Source organism: Microtus pennsylvanicus, chromosome 5 (assembly GCF_037038515.1).
Source record: "Microtus pennsylvanicus isolate mMicPen1 chromosome 5, mMicPen1.hap1, whole genome shotgun sequence".
NCBI lineage: Eukaryota > Metazoa > Chordata > Mammalia > Rodentia > Cricetidae > Microtus > Microtus pennsylvanicus.
The window spans coordinates 121,385,633-121,405,687 of NC_134583.1; the positions used below are offsets into that span (position 1 = coordinate 121,385,633).

Genomic DNA, 20,055 nt, shown 5'->3' on the forward strand with positions numbered 1-20,055 from the left:
ATGGTGGTGAAAGCAAAGCAAAAGCTATCCTCGGAAAGTTGGAAAAAAACCCAAGCAGTATGAGGATAAAGAAGAAAGAAAAATGTTCATTTCTTCAGAGGATTGGCCAAAAGATGTGTGGTTCACAAGGGCCTGGCAATTCTCTAGCTCTGTCAATTCAAATCTGAAGTTTAAGCATCAGTGTGGAGCCTATGACCCTCAAGGCAGAAACGCTCCACACCCCGCAGTGACACTGGCCCCAGGCGGCTTCCTTTAAGGGACTTATTTCTAATAACAGAGATGAGGTTTTTGAAGACAAGGACCTTAGAGTCCTCTCCTCCCAGCCTCACCACTAAAAATCCCACCTTCAAGAGCTCCTGAAGGTCAGGTGTTTATACTGCACAAGAAAGTAAAGGGCATTCTGGCCTGAGGCACACACACTGACCTCAAGTCAGGCAATGAGCGATTACTACCATTATTGGATGGGACTAGAATGAATCAGCCCTATGGAGAGACCTCTCCAACTCTATTAATTTGGGCAGATTTCAAGATGGACGAACCCAGACAGTCTCACGGCATTTAAGTTACTTGATGGTGTGTTTGTCTGTAGTCATTATGATAGCTCACTGCTGGACTTTTGGGGTAGCACAGTGCTGAAGACAGGCTGTAGGGGAGGGATCACTGTCTGCTAGGTGCTTTCTTGCTTTGTCACTTACTAGCTGTGCAGCTCCTACATAACTGAGGCCATGCTCTAAGATGCAGTCTCTCTACCTCTAAAGCGGGAGGGAAGCAAGCATTGGTCTACACCCTGCATGGTGCTGTTCCAGAGGGCAGATGAGGCAATAGCTACCACAGCTATTAGAGCAAGCCTCAGTTTCAGCATAGAATTAAGTGTTCAGACAGACTGAAATCGTGGTTAGTAAACGCAAAACAGCCTCTGGTCTATGTGGCTTAGCCCAGACTCTGAATGAGGACAGAGGACAAAACCAGATTACCTCAAAGTGTCACCCAGATCCAGAACTCTTAGCAGACGCTGGTTCCCTCCCTCGGGTCCATGTATGAGAATGTTTACTCCGATGAGAGTGTCTCCCTCGCTTCTGATTTTTGTATTCCACCCCTCTAGACGGCACTGAACTAGACACAGGGAGCCCCTGGAACCTGACGGCTCCTGCCTGATTCCCAGGCAGAAGTGAGCTGCTCCCTTTCAGATTACAGCTGCTCTCCAGGGTCCAGATGCGGCTTCTGTTTGTGGGAAGATCTTGGAGATCTTTACACCCAGGCAGAACTGACTCCCTAGAGGTGAGAGCTTCTTCATCTGGGGTCACACAGGGCCATGGGAAGATGCTTTCTGTAGATGGTAGATGTCACTTACAAGTACTCCTCCCCTCCGACATGTACAGAATGGGACCACCGTCCTGGGTTGTGAGTGGGACCATTTCTCATGAAGCGGAGACAAGGTCCACAGAAGACTCACAGCTGGTGATTTTCTGAAAGAAGCCAGCTTTTACCATTCACTCTTGGAGGCCACACTCTGTGTGTGGTCCTTCCCTTCAGTGGGTTGGAGCAGCTGCTGGGCTGGTGACCACTGAAGTCTGGGAGTGTAGAGAACAGAGGACTAACGGGAGTGGTTGATAGTGCGGCCGGGCGGTGGTGACGCATGCCTTTGCACACGCCTTTAATCCCAGCACTCAGGAGGCAGAGGCAGGTGGATCTCTCTGAGCTCGAGGCCAGCCTAGTCTACAGAGCAAATTCTAGGACAGCCAGGGCTGTTACACAGAGAAACCCTGTCTTGAAAAACAAAATAAAACAAAACAAAAACAAACAAAACAAACTAACAAAAAAAGTGTGTCTGGGACGCCGCCACCCTCCTGAGAACACCCATCTTGCTCTACCAGAGCAGACCAGCAGACCAGCTGACTCTGAAGTGAAGGTTTTTGAAATTTATCTCTTTTAAACTGAACCCCTTTTATCTCTGCCATTTTGAAGTATTATGGGACACATTTCTGAATTTTGCTAGGCAGCTGTATGAATAGCTAATGAAGTCCAAAACTTCCTTTCTTCTCTGAACCGATTCTTGCCGTTTCTGTCAACCATTCGATGGTGAGAATGTTGTCCTCCAGATGCAGGATATTCTTGCCTTGAATATACTAGTTTCTAAAATGCCTATGCTGTAGGGCAGAGAGTATCCTTTGGTCTGGTTCCTAGGATGATATAATCATTCTACAATGATGACTATAACCTTTATATAAAGAATTAAATGTGTGTGGGTCTCGGAACTTGTTCAGCACTGAGATGGGAGAGTCCTGTCTGACCAGGAGCTCTGGAGTGCTTCCTACGCGATGCGGACACACCTCAACTTTCTATTCGGGTAGTGACATCCTACCAGAGATTTCCCATCCTCCCACCTTGATGACAGTTCTGACAGAAAGAGCATTATGTCCATGTTCTCAACAGACACATTTTTTCTGGCATCCTCCAGAGTAGACCTCACTGCTGGTTTGACCGTGACTTGCGACCAGGACTTGTTTGTGCTGCGGCCTCTTCTGGCTGCTCTAGATAGGAGTAGTTAGATCTCCCTTACCCCAAGAACTTTCCATTCTCCTCTGAGTTAACACAGCTTTAGGCTGTAGGAAGGAATTAGCAGATACAGAACAGAGCCTGGCCCCGGAGACTTCTAAAAGAAAGAAAAGATACACTAAGCCTGAAGTCACTTCCTAGCGTCTCCTTTCATCTCTGCGAGGCAGCTTGCTCTGCTGACACTACCGCATGCTTCCTTGGAGGCCCTCAGTGGGACTCACTGAGGGCTCTCGCTCTAAGCAGTAACTGAGCACTGGATATGGAACCCAACAGCCTACTCAACAGTTGTCTGACAGTCCCTACCAGCAACTTACAGGCCAAGATGGCACAGTACAGGGTCAGAGCCACTGGGGTCTAGAAGAGGTGATAGCTTATTAACACATTGCAGGAGAGGAATGCACTAAACTGTTATTTTTAAGGTGCAAAATGTAGCTGTGAGCAAGCGACAAGATCAGATTTGGAATCTGGTTTTACTTCTGATTCTAAACTGTCTAAACCACACATATAAAATAATACGTAACTCTTACAGTTGTGTATCTGCATTTATAGCTACAGATGTATGTGTTTGGTCCTTACACTTGGAGAAGGCTTTATTTCACTAGTATTCTCTAATTTGGTTCTCACTCTCCTCTTTTTTGAGAGGTAAAGAACCTGAGGTTTAATCACACAGATATGTCAGCCTCTCCATCAGATGCAAGTCTTTTGGCCCTGCTTGATCTCAGTAATTTGCCAAGTCCTTCCTCAGGATCCCCGTGGGATAGAATTCACGTTGTTCTTTCCTTCTCAGCTAGTCTTAGCAAGCCCTGTAACACAGCACTTTAGGAGTCTGCTGACAGGGTTAAGCATAGGGTGGCAAAGTGTATCATAACCAGTGAGCCAGTTACTTCAGGTATCCTAAGAACAGGTGTATGTGGAGCAAGGCTGTGGAGGCAGGGGCACAGGGCTGGGATAAATAGGGTGGAGAACTATGCCCTTGGTTGCTAGGGAAACAGGCTCATTCAAAGATGCTGTCCTCTGCCCATCATCCCCACGTGGTTTGACTTTTATGCTATTCTCAGTATGCCTCTTTATAAAACCATAACCTTTAAACACACAAGGTGTGAAAAAGATCATTCTTAGGACCAAGGATGAGTCCCCTTGTTCTGCAACAGCTGAGGAGATGCAAGGCAATAGATACTTATTGGGCATCTGTGATGTGTCGGGAACCTGACATGGATCACCTCATTTACTATATTCCCCTTGCAAGGAAACTGAGGCTCACAGAAATTACGTAATATAGCTTGTCTCTTACAGAGTGAGGATTGACATCTTGGCCTACTGGATAGAAAGCCTTACATTAAATGTGCATCGTCTTCTTGAGAGTGGCCAGGCCCAGCCCCCAAGCTCTTTGGTTTCAGGGACTCTAATCTGTCACAATCAATCCTTGCTGAGGACTTAGCCTTTTTGGCAGAAATAGCTTTGCAGGTCATTATTGAATACTAGCAGTAGGCTGCACTCATGGTCCCGAGAAATGAGACCTAGGATGGGAATTTATCAAAAATAGAGCAACACTTGAGTTCTATGCTCAGGACTTGAGACTGAGACTATCAGATTCAAGATTTACTTAGGTCATACAACCATTCTGTGACAAATCTCAAACCAGCACTGAGTGTCCAGTTTAGGATGAAGGACGAGAATTTAGCCTGCTAGTCATAAAACACTTGGTTATAAACAGAATAAAATAACTCTCACTCAAGAGTCCTGCTGATACAGGCAGGATTCAAAGAAAGAAAAGTAAAAGCTATATATATGCAGTGGACAAAAAGAAGCAGTGTGTGAGAATCCAGATCCGGGGTGGGCAAAAAAGACTCAGTAAATGACTTCCCAGACTGTTTTGTTCCCATTGCACATACAGTTGGAAGCCAAATGCAAGCCACCAAGGTTGCAGTGAAGCACTGAACAATTATAGCACAAATATTTGTGGGCAGCCGTGGGAGTGCAAGCCACCTGCTCCAAGTTTACAGCTTTGTTAAACTTGGTAAACATTAAAAATGCAATGGGAACGCCCCTGATCTGCGCAGCATCCCATGCCCGCTCTAAGGGGCCTTGCTTGGGGAGCGCGGGGTGATTTTGCTCTTGACCAGGCCCTTCTCTATGTGGTTCAGCATTTTTTTTTTCAGTTGGTACATCAGTGTTGCCAAACAGTCTCCAGGGGAAACTGAGGGAAGTGGTTTGAAGGGGCACAGGGATCTGGAATACAATTGCTCTTTAATTTTCCAGACAGATAAAACAGATCCAGCAATGGCGTGTCACAGCTATGTAGTTAAGAGCCAAGACGACTTGCTCTCTGACCTTGTGCCTTCCCCCTGCTTCTTCTTCTTAAGTTCTTCGGGTTTGTAGATAATGATAAAAGAGGAGCCGTAACATTCTAGAACGTTATAGCTGAAAGAGACTAGTCAGCCACAAGAGGCTTCAACCACAAGGCTTTTTTTGTTTAGTTTTGTATTTTTGAGACAGGGTTTCTCTGTGTAACAGTGCTAGCTGTCAGCTCTTGTAGATCAGGCTAACCTTGAACTCACAGAGATCCACCTGCCTCTGATTGCTGAGTGCTGGGATTAAAGGCGTGCACCACCACCACCGGGCCCAACTACAAGGTTTTTGATGGTCACATGACAAAGGTTGGCATTTAGTGGGCAGGAAGGGGCCAAGGATGCTAAATAGTTTGTCATGTGATAATGCGGCATAATGAAGAACTGACTTGCTTAAATACCAAGCACCCTAGTTGAGAAATATTTTGTATACTGTTTTACTTTGCAGTTGAATATAAAGTAAACATGAAGACAGTCAGGGACCAGAGTAGAGATTTCCCCCAAAGGATCTGAAATCCCCCTACTCCAGACTATAACCTACTCCACCACCTCCTTCAGTCCCAGGGAATGAGCAGCAACAATGTTGCCTTCAGTAAAAAGGGTGACTCCAGCTCCCTCTTCACCCAGCTCCTGCCTACAGGGGCCTAAGCTATTTCCTGCTTGGCACTTACTTGGACTTTAGGCCTTCCTGCCCATAGGGCTGCAGCAGATACTGGTGCACCAGCTTGTCCCTGAGAGTCCCAGCCAGTTTGATTTTCTTTCTTGATCGATGCAGGTTGATGATGAAAAGTGTAATGGAGCCACGGACATAGTTGTGGCTGAGTTCAAGAGAGAAAGAAGGGGGGGGGCGGGGGGGGTGGGGGTGAGACAAAGCGGTCAGTCAATGCTCCTAAATAACTTACAGGTTGCACAAAACAGGATCACCCCAGAAAAGTGCCTCACTTTATGGATAGTCCCAACAGAACTTCAAGATGGCAATGCCTGGCGACTGCAGTCTCCTGAAAAGAAGGTGCCCACCCTTCACCCCACTGTATTTGTTTAAGTTTACTGGAGTTATTTTAGAAACATGCATGTATATATACAGTATGAAAGCAAACTGTGATGACTTCTGAAAACATAAAGAGACAAAGAAGTAAAAGAAAATGCCCATAGTTGTATAATCTTGAAATAGTTCAATATTTTGACCAACATTCAGTATTTTACTTCTTAGCTTGAGAATTATCTATTAAGTGTTTTGCTACATGCGACTATACCACTCAGTTTTATATAATTAGGATCAAACCATCTACATGGCCTAATGTATATATTATACATGGTCTTGTGTTATAGTTTCTTTTACTTACACAGGAACATTGACTTTCCAGCTGCAGAAATGCAAAGTAATTTTTTTACTCAGCCAGTCCACCACTTTTGTGGATTCCCATTTTATTATTTTTTTACTCAGCCAGTCCACCACTTTTGTGGATTCCCATTTTATTATTTTTTTACTCAGCCAGTCCACCACTTTTGTGAATTCCCGTTTTATTATTTTTTTACTTAGCCAGTCCACCACTTTTGTGGGTTCCCATTTTGTTATTTTTTTACTCAGCCAGTCCACCACTTTTGTGGATTCCCATTTTATTATTATTTTTTGCCATTATAAATAATGTAATGACAACTTTTATCTTGCAAACCCTTTTTATGTACAATGCTTATTTCTGGTGGTAGAAGTCCTAGGAGCTGGAATCACTATGTCAAGGCGTATGCACACTATATGACCCCTCCACAGACTCCCATTTTCTGTGGGGTCTCCCCCTATGAGAAGAGCTGATATCCTTGTGTTCTTGTTCTCCAGAGTGATTGCATATTGGTTTTGTCCAGTGTGACATGAGCAGACATGTTAAGACCTTTGGGTAGACGCTGTAGGAACTGTTTATGTGATGGCATGTTTCATTCCTTAGGCTAGGAGAAGAATGACAATATCTTGCTGTTTAGATTTTTAGTTTTTTGGACACCTCCTATGTAGCCCAGGCTGCCGCTGAATTGTGATCATCTTGCCTCAGCCTCCTAAGTGCTGGGATTGCACACATACCACCATTACTGGCTTGACAATGCTTGTCACAAAGCTTATTGAGGTGCTGAAATAAAGAAGTGTGAACAAGAAATATATATTCCTACTGGAAGCCATTTAAACTTGGGTGGTGTAGGAGGTCCTTCTGTCTATGTGTTGCTTTCATTGGTTGAATAAAGAAACTGGCCTATTGATAGGGCTGAACTTAGGTAGGTGGAGTAGACAGAACTGGTTTCTGGGAAGAAGGGCAGTGTTGCAGACACCATGGTTCTCCTGCCCTAGATGGAAGCTGGTTAGACTTTTGCTGGTAAGCCACAGTCACGTGGCGATACACATTAATGGAGAGGGGTTAAACTAATATGTAAGAGTTAGTCAATAAGAAGTTAGAGCTAATGGGCCAGGCAATATTTAAATGAATACAGTTTCTGTGTGGTTATTCTGGGTGTAAGCTAGTGGGGCGGCTGGAACAAGGGGCCCCGCTTCTCCCTATAACACTTGGGAGTTCTTTTTTTTTCTTTTTTTTCTTTGAGACAGGGTTTCTCTGTAGCCTTGGAGCCTGTCCTGGAACTAGCTCTTGCAGACTAGGTTGGCCTTGAACTCACAGAGATCCCCCTGCCTCTGCCGCCCAAGTTCTGTAATTAAAGGCATGCACCACCACTGCCCAGCTTTGGGTGTTTTTAAAAAGATTGTTTTTGGTTATGGGGCTCAAACTCAGATAAATGCACATATTTAGATAATCTTGATGTTATTTAGACAGTTTGTAAAGATTTGCTTCTGCCAGCTCTATATTAATTAAGAGTATCCACTTCTTCATACCCTAGGAATACTAGACATGAATCTTTTAAAATATCTTTGCCAACCTGAGAGAATAAAATGGGATTGTGTTGTTGTATTTTATAATCTTGTTCATACTGAAGCACAATAGACTTTCATTTGCCCAGTGGCCACTTCCAGTTTTCTAAACGAGTCACCATTTTAGAATCCTTTTAGCCCAGAGCCGGGTGTGCAGAACCGCGGGAGACCATATGCTGACATGCAAGGGGCCTTTCCGTGTGTATCAGCAAAGCTATAATGATTTTCCTCTCAGTAGGAAAAAAGCCCTTATTTCTAAGGGGTCTCTTGGGGCCCCATCTGGATGGGTTAATGAGAGGAAACAGAGAAAAATGACCCAGCTCAGCCTTCAAAAGAGAAGCTCAGAGAAATTCCGAGACAACTTTGCCCAGAGGAAAACATTGCTTGCAGACATGGAACCCCTTGATCCCTGCCTGGGTCACTAGTCTTTGCTCCTAGAGAGGCCAACTGAGAGTCGAGCAGTCAAGGGCAAGGTCAGCAGGACAACATGGGAGCTTTAAAGTACAGATTTCAGGGTGCTGTTCCTTTAGGCTCCAGACCCGGGAATCTGTATGAAAAACTTGCCAAGTTATTTGGCTGATGAGTTGAGTTCAGGAACTACTAACTTAGAACAGAACATGAAGGTTATGAGAAGGACTCCCAGAATATCCTCCTGGCTGTGTATCAGATGCTCTTCCCCTTACATCTGTAGGAAGGTACACTATTGTTTTCAAGAAGGTCTGCAACTATGTTCTTATAAATCATTAAATGGCTCCCCTATGCAGTCCTTCTTGCTCCATTCCATTCTACTCCCCCCCACCGCAGCATGCAAATGAACTTCTGAAGTCACATGACTCAGGAGAGACTGTCAATTGATTTGAGCAGACTTGTGTGACCAGAGCTCTGAAGAAGGACGTTGGCAGCCTGTGTGGGTAGTGACCACCACCGAAGAACATCAGCTCGTTTCTAGAGGTGGGATTTCAGCTTAGTTTAGCTATCGACAAAATGGATGAAGACAGCATTAACTACAGGTACTTTGGGCTTCAGAATGTGAGCAAAAGAGGCATGAGTGGGTATTGATGTAGCCAGACCACAGTAAACCCTTTTGCAAGCTACTATAAACAAAAGTTTTAAAGGCCAGCTGTGGAGGAGGGGAAAAGCACAGGCTTGCATTTATGAGTTTCTCCTTGGCAGGCTGGGGCAGATGTGCCCTTGGAGACTACGGGAAGAAGGGTGGGACGTGAGGAACTGGTGGCTTGGAGGGAGACCTGAAATCACAGCATTGCTGTAGGGAAAGCTGTCTTTCCAAGCTGCTTGGCAATGGTTTGACTTCTATGTACATAGTTCTCCTGGGAAAGATAAACCAGCCCAGCCCAGGAAACTGATTGAACAGGTTCTCAGAGAACTCATGCACTTCCTTAGGTAGGAACTGCTAATGAAGACTGCTCTAACCACACATCACCCTACTTGGTCAATGGGCAAGGGCATGAAGCAGAGGCCTTTTGACTTCACAGACATGTTCTTGGGTCGGGACTCCCACATCAACCTGGAGTACCATGGTGAGAATTCAGATTCTGAGGAATGCATATTCTGTCTACATGAAACCCATCCTGAAGGAGTATGAATTCTGTTAGAAAAATGGCATTTGGGGGCTTGGTCAGCTTGCCCTTTTTAATGCCTGATGTCTAGTTCTGGTGGCTTTTGGTTATCTTGGTGAATGCCTCTTTCTGGAAAGAAGCTGTTTCGGTGGAATGTCTATCCTGCTCTGTGCCTCCTTGTGGTGAGACATTTTCACCAGCAGCCAAGCCATGTATCTGGAGTTCATCTTTCCTGGCTGTTCTTTTCCTGCCTGACATCTTCTCTCTGTTGCCACGGGAGGAGGAGGAAGTGAGTCAGAGGAGGGATGTTAGAACGGGAAGATCCTGGATATAAGAGGTGGGAGATGTCAGATGGGAGGTGTGTCTTGAGTTCCAGATAGAAAACAGTCATGTTCTAGAAACATCTCCAGTGAAGCAGGGCATCTGGGAAAAAGAAGGGAGGATGATGCACTTGAGTCATTGATCATTCCCAGCGAAAGTTAATGTGCTTGAAAATTCAGTTGCTCCATTGTCTCCAAATCTAATTCAAAGGTTTGGGGTTTGGTAAAAGTCAGGCCCTGTTTTGCCAAACATTTTTCCCCTTAATTTCAAAGCCCCTGTGTATTTTAAGGGAAATTTAATCCACATGTTTCTGATTCATTTACACTTAACTCATCAAAATATTGTTTTGTAAGAGTCATTTGATGTCCAAGAAGCCTCAGGAACCTTTTTTATGAGCCTTTAAAAAAACTTCTTCTGAAAAACAGGAAGTCTTGTTTTGCCAATAATAAATGAATTTGAACCCCAAAAGGCTCAATTTTGCTTCAGCATTCACTAGGTTCCAGTTGGTTCTGAGTGTGGTTGAGGACCTCATCCACCACATCCTTACATTGTCTTAGCCATAAAGAATGGCCATAAAACATTTTGACTGTCAATACTTGATGGTGGGAAGTTCTGCCAGCACTCTGTAACTGGTTAACTTCAGAAGAGGACAGAGGCACTGGCCAGGGCTGGTGTGAATACCTAACCTCTTCTAAATCAGTTTTAGAAGATCAGGCTCTGCTAGGTCAGAAATAATCCACGATGCACGAGAGTCATGGAGGGGTCTGAGTAGGTGAAAGATGATTATCAGGAGATATAAAAGAGATGTCTACAGTCAGTGGGACACAAGCTAAATGTTCTCTAAGAGCCCCTTACAAATGAAAAGCTCCTCAACACAAATGCTGTTATTTTCATATAGGTGATACCACAGAGTCTTAAGAATTTAAGATTACGTGAGTGTAAGCATTAGTAAGCTTATATTTCTCACCTAGCTCCTGTTTTGATCCAGGATATTTATTTCAGATAATCAAGGCTGATTAGTATGAAGCTAATATGTCCATTATGAGATGATTCTGTGATTTTGTCTGTGGCCACAGCTACACTGAGTGAGTTAGTCAGTGGTGCTGCTCCCAACTGATGAAGATGTGAGGCCCAGGCAGGACACACGGCTTCTCAGAGAGGGGAGCGGATGCCTCTTCTCTCTCTGTGCCTTGCTATCTGAATGCCTGACAGCTTTTTTGCAAGGAGGAGACCTGCAAACTCAGCTGGCCCAAAGCATCCATTCTTTGGGTTTGGTGGAATGAAAAAGACCTTTAACTGGTTTATGAAAGTCTTCTTTCTTTTAAGGAAGAGAAGGAGAGCTTATTTTAATAGTAGCCTGGTGGAACCCCTTCCTTTCAAGAGGTTCTGATTGACTTCCCATAGAAAGCTGGGGGCAGCTGAGGTGGAGAGGGATTCAAATCAAGATTAGTTTTACTGCCTTGTTGGAGGCCTCCTGATAGTGAATGGTAGAATTCTGAGCCACTTTATTATGCTCCCTCTCTGGCTGATGTGATACACAGGGCAAGAACTATAATAAACCGCCAGGAACACACGGTTCCCGGTTTGTCTTCTCCCATCCATTCATCTGTACATCAAACACTTACAAGACCTTCATGCCTGTCACTGTATCAGACATGAAGACCATAAATAGGATCATTGGCCTCAAGCCCATGATACCCTCAGGATATAAGTGGGACCTTCTCATGAGAATACCCAAGAATACTAGTGTGAGCCCTGGGATGGGCCTCCATGGGAGCCTTCAGCCCACATAGGTATTACAGACTACCATGACAAAAGACTGGTGTGTTTTCCAGTAGGGACAGAAGGTGCCAAGAGCAATTTTTCTCTCTTGGGGCTGGGGGTCCACCTTTTGGGTGGTTGCCTCAGGGCCTGTCATAGTCAACGAATACAATGTTGCCTTGTGTGAGGATCAGATAATTCCAGGCAAGGCCATAAAGCAGTCAGTCACTGTCAGGTATGGGCCGGAGCTTCCTGCTGAGCCAAAGGGCTGTTGAAAGCTTCTGGCCTGTGCCCAGGACAGCCTCCCCTTCCTACAATAGGCACTTGTATCTACAGGCAAGACAACCGGACCCTGGCGCCCACCTCTGCTCCGAGTGAGTCTTTGAAAGCATTTTATCACAAGGAACTAACAGGCTTTGCTTCTGTCTCATCAAGGACAGAGAAGGAGCATCTGGTGTAATCCGACCCCAGCAGCTCTTTGTGCTTCCCTCCCTTGATCAGCCCTGATAGGCCCTGGGTGGAGGTCTGACTGGAGACAGGAGGCAGTCCCTTCCCCCAGGTTTGCTCTGCAGTGAGAGAAAGAATTCTCCTTTCCAGGGTATCCTCCTCTGTCCTAAACAGGAAGTGGTGTAAGACATTGTTGACCAGATGGGCTTTGGTTTTAGATCCAGTTAAAAAATATTCTCTTATGGTCTTCATGTTTTAAACTTAAAAACAACAACAACAACAACAACAACAAAATAAAATAAAACAAACAAACAAAACCTGCCAAACTTTGCTGGTTTAAAGAGAACTGGGATGATACACAGTGCTTTCTATCAAAGAGAGAACGATCAGCTCAAAGCACCGCTGGGTTATTATGTGTCCAGAGCTCCTGTCCTTCAAAAGGAAGTCTGCATTTCAGTCCTCTTCCACCTGAAATAGCTGAGATCTCTGAAATATGGGAAATGGCACTCATTCAGTTGCAGAGACCTCGTGGGATACTAGTCTAAGCCAGGTGCGTCTGCAATGCAGACACAGGCCACATTCTCTTAAGCTCTGTGGTGGGTCAGAGGATCAGATTTGGCCCCTTGTCTTGGCTCAGGCTTAGACACACACAAATCTCTGTGGGCATGGTATCAACTGGCACAGATAAAGTGCCCAATAAAAATTTGTTGCATGAGTAAGAGAGTGAACAAATAGATGCATCGTGTAAGCCTTGCTGAGTAAAACCTGTGCCAGGAGAAGGGCGTACTTGACACAAAAGCTGCGGAGAGAATGGTGACCACAGGGGCAGTTTCCAGCTACGATCCGTGAACCAAGGTGAACTTTGAATGCTCCAATGGCACGGCATTCAGTCGAAGAGGAGACGCAGCCCATTGGATGGCCTTCCTCTTTCCCTGTTGGTGGGAAGACTTACTTGTGGTGGTTTGTGCAGTGAGCATAGATCCGTAGTTTGTCTCGGATGACTCTTCCTGGTCGCGGCTTCCGCTGGAGCCCAGCTACATGCACTGCCAGGACTTTGGGGCCAATCAAACGCTTGTAAAGGAGAGAAAGCCAGTAGTCCTGCGGAGAATAGAGAGGTGGAGAGTCAGGGAGACAACTCTCATTCAGGTGCACTGAGCAAACATGAAAAAACACAGGCCAGAAACTACTTCCTGCCAGGACAGTATGGTTACCCTCACCGGAGCTGGCTGTGGGCTGATAACGAAGGCAGCACTTCCCAGCACTACCTCTTCATTCACTAAGTGGGCAAGGGTTAGGTGGAGTGGACTCAGCAGCATATGAATATAGGAATCAAGTTTTTCACAAATGGAATAACCAGTTGGGGTGGGGGACTTACACCTCCAACTCTACTTTCTGTGGCTGCACTCTCATGCTGGTTCGTGGTTTCTGTGAAACTGCAGAATGGGAAATTTGTAATCCTTAGGATTGTCACCAATAAGAGACTATAAAATAGCATTCTCCAAATATTGGCACTGAGGACGATTACACAGAGGGAGATGTGGGGAGGGAGACCAAGGTTCTCCAGAAGGAGCCAGGTTGAGGTCTCCATTCCAGAGCCAGAAAGACGAACAGAGAAAAACTTGCACACAGTTATAATTCCTGGCCATTTTCAATATTCTAAATAAAAGAATGTTCCTAAATTGAAAAGAATGTATAACCAATTAATAAATGGCCCACTCTGTAGCCAACACTGTGTTTGAGGGCACAGAAGTCTGCCTATCATCATCTTAATTTTGGTTGTATTTGCTGTTAGGACAAGTTGTATTTGTTTTTGATACAACATAAAACTGGTATTTGTATTGTGTAAACTCTTAACACTGACTGTTGCTTTCTGAACACAGTGTTTATAACTCACCCATATAAAGCCCCACTATAAATCCTGGAATTCGGGGCACACTCCATAGTGCCTTCACTGTGTTCATCTTTCCATGCAGAAGTCTCCTCTGTGTATGTGTGTGTGTGTGCGCGTGCGCGCGCATGTGCATGTGTGTTTAAACTGTGTGTTCATCTATAACATCTGTGGCCTAAAAATGTCTGGTAAATTTTACAAATTAGAACACATTTTTCAAAGAATCGTTGTCAACAGCACAGCTCCGCATCTGCCCTGACAGCAGGCTTTAAGGCCTGCCCAACAGTTTAACTTAATTCTTTTTAAGTGGCTTTAGGTTGGCTATCAAATAAAGTCTCTTAGTACTTAAAATGCAAATATTTGATAATTTTAAATTAAGGACAGAAAAAGTCATTGCTTTAATTTTCTCTTACTTGATTATAATTTTTATGTGTTTTACTCAAGATCTATCATGTTCCAAGAAGATTTCCACTGGTTCCTATCTAATTTATAATATGTTTAAAAATAATAAAAGTTTAGTAAGCTGTTGGTTACTAATTGCTTGGTATGATATAATCTCTATTCTGGTTGGAAATCTTTTATCAATATGAGAATGGGTTCAGAAAGCTCAAAGGTACACGTGAGGTTACAAAACTGGTCAGAGATAGCCCACAAAAGAAAATCTGGGTTTATTTTCCTCAACACTGGTGTAATACTTTACTCACTCTGAAGCCCAGGAAGTCACTTGAGTAAAGGGACAAGGAAGCTTGCAAGCAAAATTTCTGTGGACATGGAATCTGGAAGTGAGCCTTACTGTCAGTGCCGAGAACGGCTATGATTTAACCTGTGATTCCTGCATCCTCAGAGCATTTAGAATAAAAGAAAGGAGAGCACAACACACTCATTTCTCCAATTCTAACAAAATCTGTTCCTTTTTTAAAAATTACTTCATTCCAATGTCTTATCCCAAACACTTGCCTTTTTTTTTTAAAAAAGAAAATCTAAAAAGCTAAATAGATTTGCTTTCAATTTTTCATTTAGGCATAGCTATGATCTTTGTGTCACAGCAATTTCCAAGTAAGGTTAGGCATATCTGTAGCAAAACAATTAACATTTACAAATAGTACTATGTTTAATTACTGTTTAATCTCAAAATGTATATAAAGACAAAAAGCATATTTCAGAAAGATTAGCCTAAGTATTCTTCATCTGTATTAAATGATAATTTAAGTTTAAACCCACACCAAGACTTCCTAACATGAAGCAGTCTTTTGTGTTGTGGGGAAGCTAAATGTAACATCATCCCTAAGACTCCGAGATACTGGCTGAGGCTCTGAGGAGTTTGTGGTGGAGAGACAAAAGATGATGAAGCTCATTTCCAACGACCCAGCCTTTTCTTCAGCTTTTCTGACTGTGGCAAATCCACATAAAAACTTATATTTCAACCACTTAGAAATGCATAGTTCAGCAGGTAGACACATTCATAATGTTTATAGAACTATGACCACTGTCTGTCTCCACAACTGAAACCCGAACCCATTAAACTTTAACTCTTTCCCTCAGTCTCCTGGTGATCACTGTTCTGTTTTCTGTGCCTCTTGGTGTGGGACAATTCTGTATTCTGTTAATTATGATTTAAATAAATGCTGATTGGTCAGTAGCCAGGCAGGAAGTATAGGCAGGACAACCAGACAGGAAGTAGAAGCGGGTCAGTGAGAACAGGAGAAGTCTGGGAAGAAGGAAGCCCATTCCTCTGCAGTCCTGTCCAGACACTGAAGAAGGAAGATATAGCCTGCCCTGCCAAAAAAAGGTACCAAGCCATGTGGCTAGCACAGATAAGAATAATGGGCTAATATAAGTTATAAGAGTTAATAAGAAGCCTGAGCTAATGGGGCAATCAGTTTACAACTTATGGAGACCTCTGTGTGATTTTCTTTGGGGCTAACAACTATGGGAACTGGTCTGGTCAGAAACCCTGACAACAAGCAGGCCCTCGTGTTACAGCCTCTCATATAAGTGAATATACAGTATTTTTTCTTTGGATGACTGGTTTATTTCATTAAGCATAATACCCAGAAGGCTCATCAGTGTTGTACATATTGGAATTTCCATTCATTCTAAGGCTTAATAATGTTCCATCCTATGTACATATCATCTTTGATTTAATTTGTGGACTCCCATGTGGTCTATCTTGAAAAATGTCCCATGTGTAAAGAGAGTAATGTGTCTGCTGCTGTTGGGTAGACTTCTATTTGACCTATTTGATTTATTGTGGTTTTAGGCCTCTGCTTCCTTATTGACCTTCCTTATTTGGATGTTCTCTCCATCACTAAAGTCTTCTGCTGTACACTTGGCTGTTTCTCCTTTCAGTTCTTCCACCTCCCCCCACAATACTTTTATAGTCTGTTATGTAGCACGTGGATGTTTATAATAGTTAAATCTTGATGTATTGAAATTTTTATTTCCTTTGTTCCTTGTAAGCTTTTTATATTGTAAGGTCAACTTTATCTGGTATTATTATAGCCACCTCTTAGCCACTTCTACTACTCTTGGTTATACTTGAATAGATTTATCTTTTTACAGCCTTTCAATCTGTTTGTACCTTTGTATCTAAAGCCATTCTCTTATGGGCAGCATGTTTATTTTGTAAAATCTTTTCTGTCAACTTATTTCTTTTAACATCAGAGTTTAATTTCCTTATATCCAAAGTAATTATTGATAGGAATGGATATATTCCTGTCATTTTGCAGCTTATTTTCTATATACCTTATAGCTTTCTGTCCCTAATTTCTTGCATTACTATTTTTCTTTGTTTTCAGCTGCTTTGTTTTTCATAGCAAAAGAAATTTAAATTCCTTTCTTATTGTCTTTTATAATACCACGGTGATTACATTTGACATTCTAATGAAACACTAATTTGTACTTAGATTAACTTTAATGGCATATAAAAATTCTGTTCTTTTCTCAGTAGCAAATGTCACAAAGTTACATTTTTAGATACCATAAGCCTAAGACATACCAATGAGTTTTTTTAATACACTAATCTCTTAAATTATATAGTAGCAAGTTATAGGCTACCAATCCAAATTATAATAATCCATGTCTTAATCAGTATTAAAATGTATTAGTCTCTTAAATCATATAAAAATAAAAAGCAGTTACAAAGTATTGTTATAATAATACTCATTTTTTTTTATCTCAGTTTAGCATGAATTCATTCCTGTGACTTCCAGTTCTTGACTGGTATGCTTTCAGTCCAAGTTGTATAGTGTAACTTCTTTGAGCCTGTCTTATGGGCTAGACAGTGATAAAATCTCTCCTCCCCCTTTTCTTTAGAGACAGGGTTTCTCTGTGTAGCTTTTGAGCCTGTCCTGGAACTCACTCTGTAGATCAGGCTAGCCTCAAACTCACAGTAATCTGCCTGACTCTGACTCTGCCTCCCAAGTGCTGGGATTAAAGGTGTGTGCCACCACCGCCTGACCATTTTCTCTTACTTTTGAAAGAAAGTTTTGATAAATATGAGGCTTCCCATTGGGTAGATTCCCTTTCTTTTAGAGCTCTGATGATCTCACCCCACTAACTTCTGGACCTCAAGGTTCTGAGAAGTCTGCTGGTAATCGTGCTGAGGAATTTCTACTGCAGAATGAGTTGTCTCTCTCTATTGCTTTCAGCATTCTTTTCTGGATTTCAGAAGTTTGATTAGGATATAGGTTCATCTTTTGGACTTAATATAAGTTCTTGAAGTTTTATATTCATGTATTTCATCAAATTTAGGCAGTTTGAATCCATTATTTTGTTGAATATGTTCTTAGCGCCTTTCTCTCTCTCCTGGAACTCTCACAATGTAGTATTTGGTCTCTATTAATCTTCAGTCTGATTTTCTTCATGCTCTTCACCACTGTTTATTTCCAGCATCAGATCTTAGGCCCACTGATGGTTCACTCAAACTTGCCTCACCTCCTGTATCATCCCAATCATTGTGCTTTTTTTAGCTCTGGAATTTCTTCCTGCTCTCCCTTTAGGCTTTCTATTTGCTGATACTTCTTCTATATTGTTCACCTATCTAGATTTTGACTTTCTCAAGATCATCTTCTAGGATCTTTAAGATAGAGTATTTATTAGAATTGCCATCAGGTCGTCTTCAGGGACAGTTTCTATTGAGTTGCTTTTTAAATGCTCGTACTTTACTGTCTCTGTTCTGCCTTGTGATTTTTGTTTCTGTTTCAAACTTGACATTTGAATCTAACAATGTGGCAACTTCTAGAAATCGCATTTTCTCGTTCCCATTACACTTTGCTAGTGTTCATTGTTTAAGTTGTTTTAGGCTGTGTCTGTGCCAAGGCCCACTGTATATGTAAACTTGTGGTTTTGTCAGCCCCCACCCCAGCCCCTTAGGCCTTTCCTGGTTATGTGTTGTATCTAGTTACTTTAAAATGTTTATGTCTTTACTATCTGGCTCCCAAAAATGGAAAAGAAAAAAAGATGAAGGATGTAAATTAAAAGGTCCTGGCCTTTAAATTGCCAGTAGCCATCTCCGCTGGGAGGGAGGGGCCGGCAGCAATGGGACAACAGTAGGTGCTTGGTTCTTTGTACCTGTGATCAGGACTAAGCAGCTCATCAGGATGGAGGTCACTGATATTCTGATGACAGGGCCTTTCGAGCTCACTCGGCTCTTGGGAGCTGACTTGTAAGCAGCTCCAGTACATGTGCACAGCTGCCTACTGTAGGGCGGAGGGCTGAAATGTCAGTCATTCCTGAACTAAGAGCCGAAATTTATCAAGACTAGCTGAGCTTTAACACCCAAGACTTCCATTTGAATCTGTAAGTGTTCAGGGTGCCAAGATGGTTACCTCAGTCAGGTTCTGTTGGTGCACTTGCTACCTAGGCAGGGAAACATATTCTTGTCATTACCTATGATGTCATCTTCCCAGATTCCTTTGAAGCCCATCTTTTAGTAGTAGCAAAAGAATTTTCTGATGTGTCCCATCTGTGGTCCACAGGTCACATATATCTAGTGTAGCTATAAATGTGGTCCAAATCAAAACTGTAGATTTACATAACAAACTATGAGACTATTTTGTGTGAACTCTGTAGATAACATTGTTGTGTTGCAATGTCAAAAGGCTGGACATGCCTATGAGTTTAATTGTATAAGGTACCAACATTCTTGTCAAATCTATAGCTTGTTTTTTATAATTTTTATGACTGGTTTTAAATGGAGAGTTTCAAGAACTCTATAGAAAATAATAACAATGTTTTCTTTATTGAAAATCATTTGGTATATGGCACAACTTTATTTTTAAGAATATAATAATTATAGAACCACACAGTGAATAACTTACCCCTTATTTCATCTCTATCGTATAATAAGTTCATATACATGTCAGAGTTTATGTTAGCTTACAATAGTATCATGCTGCATATAGTTTTCCTTTTCCACTTAACGTTTTGTCTTAAGGTTGCTAAATGCACTAACAGTATATTAATCGACAATGTTGCACATTAGTTAATTGTATAAACACTGATGATTTTGCTGATGGATGTTAGGTTGTTATATGCAATGTGGTTCTACCTAACACACAGGTAAAGGAACTTATGAGAGCACGACTCCAACGGTGATGGAAATAACAGTCTTCTTAGGTGTGAGTTCCAGGACAAACTTAGAGATTTCCCTTTACTTCCGATACATCAGTGTCGTCAGAGGTAGGCTCCAAATTGTGGCACTTCCACTGTGCCATAAACAGGTCTGCTGATACTCACCTCTACAACGCCACGCCTGCTTTCTAAAATGGCATCCATTGCCAAAACCCATTCCTTCCAGCAATGGCTGTATACTTGCTAGTGCCAGGGATTTTCAGACTCCCTTTAAAAAACGTTTGTCAGTCTAGTGGGCATAAAATATGTAGCTCTTTCTAGGTGATATTTAAAAATGGCTCTCACTCATTTGTAAAAATAGTATATAGGTTCATTTGAAACTTTTAGTTTTTTCTTTCAGGAGTAGATTTTTAATCAACCTAGAATTTGTCTGAGATATAATACTGGCAAACATCTCTTTCCATATTTTTTTTTATAAGGAGAGTTAATTATATCAGTGTAATTTATTAGGTTCTTCATTCTTTTTGCTTAGCTACTGTTGAGGTAGGGTCTTATTATATAACCCAATCTGGCCTCAGACTCGAAATCTTCTTGCCCCGGTCTCCCAAGTGCTGTGTTTGCAGACATATGACATCAAATCTGGCTTTAGTCTATTTTTTCTTCAGTCATTTCTAATGCCTG

The 20,055-nt window shown here is 42.4% G+C and overlaps 1 protein-coding gene across 1 annotated transcript in view; it reads right to left on the reverse strand.

Moving 5' to 3' along the window:
* Positions 1-20,055, reverse strand: part of Hpse2 (heparanase 2 (inactive)) — a 234,850-nt gene that overhangs the window by 14,050 nt on the left and 200,745 nt on the right. Inside the window, exons 7-8 of the mRNA XM_075974133.1 lie at positions 12,865-13,010; positions 5,576-5,722 (exon numbers count right to left, since the gene is read on the reverse strand). Coding sequence (XP_075830248.1) covers positions 5,576-5,722; positions 12,865-13,010 — 293 coding nt within the window. The remainder of the gene's footprint in view (positions 1-5,575; positions 5,723-12,864; positions 13,011-20,055) is intronic.